General features: G+C 39.0%; 1 protein-coding gene and 1 long non-coding RNA gene across 2 annotated transcripts in view; both read left to right on the forward strand.

Annotated features, from left to right (window-relative positions):
- Positions 1-9,652, forward strand: part of LOC138972882 (uncharacterized) — a 189,318-nt gene that overhangs the window by 179,113 nt on the left and 553 nt on the right. The gene's annotated exons all lie outside the window — the stretch shown is intronic.
- LOC138972876 (uncharacterized) lies at positions 1,189-7,559 on the forward strand. Its single transcript, XM_070345547.1, has 5 exons — positions 1,189-1,341; positions 1,588-1,615; positions 3,748-3,824; positions 6,464-6,583; positions 6,935-7,559. The coding sequence occupies exons 1-5, from the start codon at positions 1,194-1,196 to the stop codon at positions 7,003-7,005; spliced, it is 444 nt and encodes a 147-aa protein (XP_070201648.1). The 5' UTR covers positions 1,189-1,193; the 3' UTR covers positions 7,006-7,559.

Below are 9,652 nucleotides of genomic sequence, written 5' to 3' on the forward strand. Positions count from 1 at the left end.
TCCAAACGCACATTTTGCAATGCGCATTTGAATAGGCATAACTGTGTGGTCAGGTCGTGCACAGTAAAGATCTACTTTTGTGTGGGGTGTCTCAAGTGTGTCGTGCTTTCGTCACACGCATTTTAATTTCTGTTGGTAAATTCCAGTGTAGCGTTAATCTGAACAGTGATGATCTTTCAGAGAGACCTCATTTGAACTCGGAGAAAGGCTCTTCATTATTTGCGATTCGAAACCTCCAGTCGAGCTTCGACGGATTGACTATGCGGAGTGACTCCCCTTGAATTGACTCAAAGCGGGACTCGACGGTTCGCACATTTTCAAAACAAATGTGGCATTTTTCTCGTGTTCTATCTTCACTCATCGGGGAGTCTGATACTAAATATGAACGGTAAGAATGCTCTGAACCCTACACGTATTATATCCCCATCGTTTTTTCGTTCACATTTGCCCAACATGTTAATTTGCTGAGCGGGGTTAATGTCGTCTGCTAGGCTACCTGCCAACCTGGGCAATGGAACGACTGCAGTCTGCACTGAGTCTGTACGCATACCCATAAGGCAGGCTGCTAATAAATCTTATAAATGGTAAGAACGTTCTGAACCTTACACGTTTTCGATTACGATTGTTCTTGCTTTGAAATAATAATTCTGAAACCATTCATTTACTGAACTGATGTAGTCGTATTTCTGTGTTGTCTGCTACAGAGTCGATCGAGTCAGTCTTCCAAACTGGTCTTGCTGGTACGTTATCGGAATAACACTTGTGTTTTCTGTTAGCCGCTGGGAATTGTATACTAACTCATCATTTGGTAATGTGGATGATAAGCTACATGCCACTAACACGGCATATGAGAAGAATCTATGCAAGTCGGCGAAAATTAGATGAAACACAGCGGCTTCTATTTTTTTTAGATCACTGGCACTGGCACAGGCACATGCAATCTGTCAGAAAAAAAACCCACTTCTGCTTTAATTGAGAAGCAGGGAATTTATGGTCATTTGGTATTGTGGAGAATATAAGCTACATGTCATTAATTAATTCTGAGGATGAGAGCACAGTCTCGCTTACTTACTTACCAAGAGTGCGCTAACAGTTTTAGCGCATCGCCATTAGCCAATCAACTGGTTCACATCAGTCATGTGACACCAGTACTTACTGACAATTACTGTTATTTTTTTCTATTTGAAGCAATAATGAAATCACCAGGAGGCGAGCAGGACTCATCTCTGGGTGTGGGGGCTGCTGTGGGAGTGGCAGTGGCGGTGATGGTTGTCATCGTCGTTGTCTTCTTCGTCTGGCTCTGGCGTCGTCACTGGGTGCTGCCCTGTGCTGCTGCTACAGGTGTGTATGTCTGTGTGTCTCTGTCTCTGTGTCAGTGTGTGTCTGTGTGTAACACTGTATGTTTGTTACTCAAAAGCGAGGTTCTTATCAGTGGGTTCGACTGTACATATGTTTACGAGTGTTTGTGTTTAAAGGCTTATTCCTATAATAGTCGGTAAAACCCCAGAAGTAAAAGTAATCTTTGGCAGGAAAAGAATACGAGTTTGAAAAACACGAAAGCCTATATCTAATGTTGTGCTGTTTCAGAGAGGGAAGCTGATGTCAGACTGGAGAGGTAAACTCCCTGGCCTTGTTTCATGACACTTGCACGCCAACTCCCATTATCTTTCTTTCTTTTCTTTCTTTATTTGGTGTTTAACGTCGTTTTTAACCACGACGGTTATATCGCGACGGGGAAAGGGGGGCGATGGGATAGAGCCACTTGTTAATTGTTTCTTGTTTACAAAAGCACTAATAAAAAAATTGCTCCAGGGGCTTGCAACGTAGTACAATATATTACCTTACTGGGAGAATGCAAGTTTCCCGTACAAAGGACTTAACATTTCTGACATACTGCTTGACTAAAATCTTTACAAACATTGACTATATTCTATACAAGAAACACATAACAAGGGTAAAAGGAGAAACAGAATCCGTTAGTCGCCTCTTACGACATGCTGGGGAGCATCGGGTAAATTCTTCCCCCAAACCCGCGGGGGGTCTCCCATTGTCACTGAAACATGTCACCTAAACAATCAAGTAATAACACACGTAAACAAAAGAACAAGGAAAGAAATAGCAAAGACGAGCACAGGGATTTCTTTCTGATATTAATGCAGTAGTCCCAAACTTGAAATTATATCTGACAGGACCCACAATTGCCTTGATTGTGAGAAAAAATATGCTAATTTTGGTTGCATCATCGAGTTTGGGTTTCTCTTTGTGTTTCAAATAGATATGCAATGTACTCGAATCGTTCATCCAAAATGCCTTACAGCCTCATGAATAATTTGATATGTGTCCTCTTTAAAATATCTGTCAAATTTGGGAATGATTAACTGTTTTCGAAAAGAATGAGTCAAAAAAGATATTGTAACTTAAAGGCATATGTACGCGCTCCCGTGTTTACAAAGTGTAGTTTGCCCATAATCGATGTCAAACGCACCATAAGACCATATAATGACGATATGTCACCATGCGCGGACCATAATACATGCATTACAGCTTGTTCTAGCCTCTGAAAAAGTGAGGATGTCAACAAAGCCGCGGTGTTAGCTCCCTTGCATCAACGTTACATGTGTTGCCAAATCTATAAATAGGACGATCCAGATCAAAATGAAAATTAACATATCTCAACATTGAAGGGGTCCTAGACCACAATATTTTGCAGGGAACTTAATTTAGCATGTCTCCAGCTGTTGGTAAAGCAATTAGCGTGTATAGTCATCGAGTACATATGCCTTTAAATGTTGATCTGTCATAAGTACTATTCTAACAAGTATGGCTGCTATAATTACCTAAAAAGAGCAAGAACATTGAATACATTGGTTGTGGGATTTTTAATCAAAGAGTACACATGACAATGCGTGCCTGTATCACTTTATACATTTGTATGTTCTGCTAAAATTCTGTCCCAGTTATCAAAACAAGAAGCTTTTGGTACAAGAAATATGCATGATAAAGGTTTGGTAGTTCTCATATGGTAGGGATAGGAAAGGGGAAAAAAGTGATAACGTTTAAAGAGTTCGTTACAGATCTATATGAAGGTAAATTGAATGATATGGTGCAAGATAGTGTCATCTCAGAAATGATTTGGTTGAAGTAAGTTGTGCATGATGTCTACTGCAAATATATCCACGTCAATATTGAAATCAGTCCCACGTGCAAACACCCTAACTGTTGAGAATTTTACGGATGTGCAGAGAGTATGTGACCAATTCTGAATTTATGTATTTGGACATCATAAGAGACTAAATTGATAGTGTATCTCTGCCCCTGTTTCATGATTTTGTATTAGAATGTTCACATTTTGATACGAATGTATGCAGACAAAAACAATAACAAACCACAGAGTTGATGTAGCGTTGACAATCTATAAAGAAAGCTTGAATTATGGGAATATTTCATAAAGGACAAAACGAAACATGTGTAAGAACTTTGACCTATCGATCCTTAAAGTGGACACACAAGACAGATACAACTTTCAAAAATCAATGATAAGTGATTTTGTGACTTTTCTTAGAGTATGTGCTGCTTACAAGATGATCAATGTTAATTGGAATAATCATGTCTTTGTACACAAAGGCAATCTACTGGGACCAAACTATTATTACGATGGAATTGATGATTGTTTTCTACACATTTTTTATGAAGAGTACAACTTTCCAATGAACAGAATTAACAATGTTTGTTTTTTTTTTACTACAGCCGAAATGTAGAGCCACCACAAGGGATTGAACATCACGGCCAGGGACAGTCTGATGACTACGAGATACAAGACATTGGTATGTATGTCCTAGGCGCGCCTTTGGCTTGTTGTCTCTCATGTGGAAGTTTTTACAACAATGACACGATTCTCATGGAAACGGAATTGAAAGACGAATCTAAGCAACACATTGCTACTACCTCAACTTTGCTAGAATCAGTTACAAAACCTTAAATTCATAGCAAATTGGAAAAAAAAGGATCCTATGATTGAAGTAATAATTGATTTTGCTAGACACGTGGGGGATTCAGGAGTTGATTGAATAGTCTCACACAGCCCTCTACGACAATCAGACCCTATTGTTACGGTGGTGTCACGATCAGGCCCTATTGTTACGGTGGTGTAACGATCGGGAACAAGTTTACACACAGAAAGTACATGCGGTTGCGGTTTGCGACTCTGACAGGTCGGCAGACCACACAATTTACAACATATGAATTGTTGCTGTGCATACAATACATTCCGGGTAAAATCTACTTCTTGGAATAGCAACAAAACTTACACCTGTAGTTTAGTGGCTGATCTTTCCAATGTTGTGCACTGAATGAGCAAAGTGTCCGTTGCCTATGGAACGTTTATTGTAAGGAATTTTGAAACGAAGTTACCATTCTGACGCATTGAGTTAATTACTCTCTTCTATACATATAAATAAAAGAGAGTGTCTGTCTGTGTGTCTGTCTGTGGTCGCCATACCTCTGAGATGGCAAGAGGCAGGAACAAGATAGTGTGCACGTACACTCCCTAGGTGCCGCAGATGTGCACCTGGGTTTTAGTTTCTTGATTCATTGTTTCCTTTCTCAGATTTGGACCTCCCATTTATTGAATACAGCCTATATGGTGCAAGACCAGTTCAGTGCCTACTGTTCACCTGTAGCAAGCACATCATGCCAGTGATATTAGAGACTGGCTATTGCTCCTATGAGGGGAAGAAATGAAGAATGAAAAATTAACTGGACAGTTCCGGAAATTTCTAGAAGGTAAGGGAGATAACTCTTTTTTGTCTGTGGTCGCCATACCTCTGAGATGGCAAGAGGCAGGAACAAGATAGTGTGCACGTACACTCCCTAGGTGCTGCAGATGTGCACCTGGGTTTTAGTTTCTTGATTCATTGTTTCTTTTCTCAGATTATGGACCTCCCATTTATTGAATACAGCCTATATGGTGCAAGACCAGTTCAGTGCCTACTGTTCACCTGTAGCAAGCACATCATGCCAGTGATATTAGAGACTCGCTATAATTGCTCCTATGAGGGGAAGAAATGAAGAATGAAAAATTAACTGGACAGTTCCGGAAATTTCTAGAAGGTAAGGGAGATAACTATTTTTTGTCTGTGGTCGCCATACCTCTGAGATGGCAAGAGGCAGGAACAAGATAGTGTGCACGTACACTCCCTAGGTGCCGCAGATGTGCACCTGGGTTTTAGTTTCTTGATTCATTGTTTCCTTTCTCAGATTATGGAACCTCCCATTTATTGAATACAGCCTATATGGTGCAAGACCAGTTCAGTGCCTACTGTTCACCTGTAGCAAGCACATCATGCCAGTGATATTAGAGACTCGCTATTGCTCCTATGAGGGGAAGAAATGAAGAATGAAAAATTAACTGGACAGTTCCGGAAATTTCTAGAAGGTAATGGAGATAACTCTTTTTTGTCTGTGGTCGCCATACCTCTGAGATGGCAAGAGGCAGGAACAAGATAGTGTGCACGTACACTCCCTAGGTGCCGCAGATGTGCACCTGGGTTTTAGTTTCTTGATTCATTGTTTCCTTTCTCAGATTATGGACCTCCCATTTATTGAATACAACCTATATGGTGGAAGACCAGTTCAGTGCCTACTGTTCACCTGTAGCAAGCACATCATGCCAGTGATATTAGAGACTCGCTATTGCTCCTATGAGGGGAAGAAATGAAGAAAGAAAAATTAACTGGACAGTTCCGGAAATTTCTAGAAGGTAAGGGAGATAACTCTTTTTTTGTATCCAAACAAAGGAGGTAAAGCTAATGATAATGGGATAGCGAGCGTCTTAAATTGCTACAGGGCTCCGCTTACTCCCGGGCGAAGCCGGGCTTAACTGCTAGTATGAAATAATCCTTGTTCTCGCAGCAACTACTAGAGTCACCGCAAACTACAATCCGTAGCGAAAGTCCGACATATGCCTTGTGACGTCATGGCAAATTTACGTGATGCGAAGCATTCGATTAGGTCGGTCTTTTCCGTGCAAAGTTTTAGTGAGTTTACACATTTAGACGTTAGTTTAAAAGTTCACAACAGTCTCAAACCAGGTTGACATTGCCTTTCAAATCTCTTTTTCTTGTCCAAGAGAAAGGGACAGATTCAGAATCATATCAGACAGCGAGAAAATAAAGTAAAATTACATTTGACGTTAATAGAGTTACGCAGTTTATTTAATGCTTAGCAAATTTGACCATAGAATGTTCAAGGTATCTGAGAACAGCATGGTGGTCTTAGAAGATGGATGGTGCCTTGCCATTCTGTTAATACGCCCCCACACCCAAGTTGCCTTGTCGGTATGTTAACATAATGTCTGTCCTTAGAATAAGTCATCCTGAGATATTTGATTCAAAATGTATTTTCTCTTTGTTATTTTAAGAGTGGTATGTACGTTTACTGTGGTCGGTCTGACAAACATTTGCAGAGGGCACAACTCCCTCTGAGTACGCCTCTCTCAAGATTGATGACATCGGATTAAGGTCTGTCTACTCCAAGATCACTCCTACCTCCACAAGCACGAGAACTACAGTAACAGCAGACACGGGTATGCCTTTTTAAGAAATCGAGACTACGTATTTCTGTCTCCCCGTTTGTCCGTCCAACTGTAACCCTACCTGCCAGTGTGCGTGCGCGCGCGCGCGCGTGTGTGTGTGTGTGTGTGTGTGTGTGTGTGTGTGTGTGTGTAGTGTACGTCCGTGAGCGTGCGTGTGTGTGTGAGTATGTATGTATGTATGAGTGTATGTGTGCCTGTGTATGTGTCTGTGTCTGTGTGTTAGATAGAAAAAGAGGTTATAATTATGTTTGCATGCGTGTACGTCCGTATTTCTCTGATTGGCCTAACTACATTTTCATTATTGCCTGATTTAATCGTGATTTTCTGTGCGGTGTGTTGCAGGTCAGGTGTATGAAAACACGGATATGTCAAGCAGAAGTCCGTACGTTAATGAATCTGACTACAAGCGTTGAAATATCAAGAAATGAGCGAGCAGCCGATGACAAAATGACCTTTACACACAAATCGTACATATCTGCACTCACTTTTGATCGACCTCTACCATCAACAAGGAGTGGCACAGCATGAACATCGGTCACAGTAATTCAAGAGCCTGTGTAACATCAGTAATTCAAGAGCCTGTGTAACATCAGTAATTCTAGAGCCTGTGTAACATCAGCATACAAAGCAGGCTGTGACATTGATGTCAGACTGATTCGTGATTGCGTCCAATAACATTTCTTACACACTCACAATTGCACGACTTTTTGTTTTCAATTACAAAACAATACCTGAACTCATGTCCTCAAACTTTAGGCGGTCACAACGACCTTGTTTTTTTGTCATATTGTTTATGTTTAAAATGTGTGTGCATTCACGATACATGCCCCTGACGTAAAAGTTGATCGCCAATCTAGAGATTGGCCACATAAAGGTAGGTATAAGCAAAAGGCATGTGGCACAGTTGTATCTTCAGGGTAAACCGCAAAAGCGACCCAATTAAACCATGTTTGTTTGTTTTTTTATTTATTTTTTTTTTAAATCGACCTTTTTTTGAAATTGCAAAACTCATAAAATTACGAAAGACAGAAGATATTCAGTTCAACCATGCTGTTTGGTTTAGCCGTCTTGCATAGTGTTAATTGCCTATTTTGCTCTAGATTACTAGATTAAATTATATCTGAGGTCAATACGGCAGGCTTTGCTTTCGGTTTCGGATTCAGCTTTGAAGCTCCACGGGAATCGTTGAAATAAGTTGCTGAGCTTTATTAATTTAAATGTTGTTGGATTGGACGTTGTTTGTTGGTGTGTGTTGTTGTTGTTGTTGTTGTTGTTGTTGTTGTTGTTGGGTTGTTTACCTTGATACCATACCTAAGTGAAAGATTAACTCTGGCAATTTTTGTTATGCATTTACAACATTGATTCAGAGACTGTACAATTCGGAGTTGATGTTCAAAGTACGAATCTGTTTGTAAACTTTTAACCCAAATTTACCAGATTTGCTTGTATAACAGATGAGATGTTGGAAACACCAATTGTGTTTTGTCGGGATTGATCATTGTCGTGTCAAACTGCTATACGTGAAAACACAATACAAAATTGGAAATTCCGATGTATTTGCACGTTAGCAACAGCAAGTTAGTAACATTCAGTCATGTATTGACTGCTTGCAACGTGATACTACTGATCAGAGGAATGTTTAAATAAAGAATTCTACATGTCTTCCTGTGATATTTAGGTTTACACGAGTTTTGTATGTGTGGTATTTCAATATAGAAATGCGAGGGAAAGTGAGCTTTCAATATGTAGGGGAAAATGCCTGTTGATAGTTTCATTACTGTATACACTAGCTTATAATCCAAATAAGGTGGTTCTTGTTTTGCCTGTTGATAGTTTCATTAATGTATACACTAGCTTATAATCCAAACAATGTGGTTCTTGTTTTGCCTATTGATAGTTTCATTACTGTATACATTAGCTTATAATCCAAATAATGTGGTTCTTGTTTTGCCTGTTGATAGTTTCATTACTGTATACACTAGCTTATAATCCAAATAATGTGGTTCTTGTTTTGCCTGTTGATAGTTTCATTAATGTATACACTAGCTTATAATCCAAATAATGTGGTTCTTGTTTTGCCTGTTGATAGTTTCATTACTGTATACACTAGCTTATAGTCCAAATAATGTGGTTCTTGTTTTGCCTGTTGATAGTTTCATTACTGTATACACTAGCTTATAGTCCAAATAATGTGGTTCTTGTTTTGCCTGTTGATAGTTTCATTACTGTATACATTAGCTTATAATCCAAGTAATGTGGTTCTTGTTTTGCCTGTTGATAGTTTCATTACTGTATACATTAGCTTATAATCCAAACAATGTGGTTCTTGTTTTGCCTGTTGATAGTTTCATTACTGTATACATTAGCTTATAATCCAAGTAATGTGGTTCTTGTTTTGCCTGTTGATAGTTTCATTACTGTATACATTAGCTTATAATCCAAGTAATGTGGTTCTTGTTTTGCCTGTTGATAGTTTCATTACTGTATACACTAGCTTATAATCCAAATAAGGTGGTTCTTGTTTTGCCTGTTGATAGTTTCATTACTGTATACATTAGCTTGTAATCCACACAATGTGGTTCTTGTTTTGCCTATTGATAGTTTCATTAATGTATACACTAGCTTATAATCCAAATAATGTGGTTCTTGTTTTGCCTGTTGATAGTTTCATTAATGTATACACTAGCTTATAATCCAAATAATGTGGTTCTTGTTTTGCCTGTTGATAGTTTCATTACTGTATACACTAGCTTATAATCCAAATAATGTGGTTCTTGTTTTGCCTGTTGATAGTTTCATTAATGTATACACTAGCTTATAATCCAAATAATGTGCCTGTTGATAGTTTCATTAATGTATACACTAGCTTATAGTCCAAATAATGTGGTTCTTGTTTTGCCTGTTGATAGTTTCATTACTGTATACATTAGCTTATAGTCCAAACAATGTGGTTCTTGTTTTGCCTGTTGATAGTTTCATTAATGTATACACTAGCTTATAGTCCAAATAATGTGGTTCTTGTTTTGCCTGTTGATAGTTTCATTACTGTATACATTAGCT

This window comes from Littorina saxatilis, linkage group LG8 (genome assembly GCF_037325665.1).
Source record: "Littorina saxatilis isolate snail1 linkage group LG8, US_GU_Lsax_2.0, whole genome shotgun sequence".
Classification (NCBI taxonomy): Eukaryota; Metazoa; Mollusca; class Gastropoda; order Littorinimorpha; family Littorinidae; genus Littorina; species Littorina saxatilis.

Bases quoted from the DNA above. Each gene is read 5' to 3' on its own strand.
- LOC138972876 (XM_070345547.1), top strand. From the start codon at position 1,194: ATGAAATCACCAGGAGGCGAGCAGGACTCATCTCTGGGTGTGGGGGCT. The intron at 1,616-3,747 runs GTAAACTCCCTG...TTTTTACTACAG, and splicing joins GCTGATGTCAGACTGGAGAG to CCGAAATGTAGAGCCACCAC. The intron at 3,825-6,463 runs GTATGTATGTCC...AAACATTTGCAG, and splicing joins CTACGAGATACAAGACATTG to AGGGCACAACTCCCTCTGAG.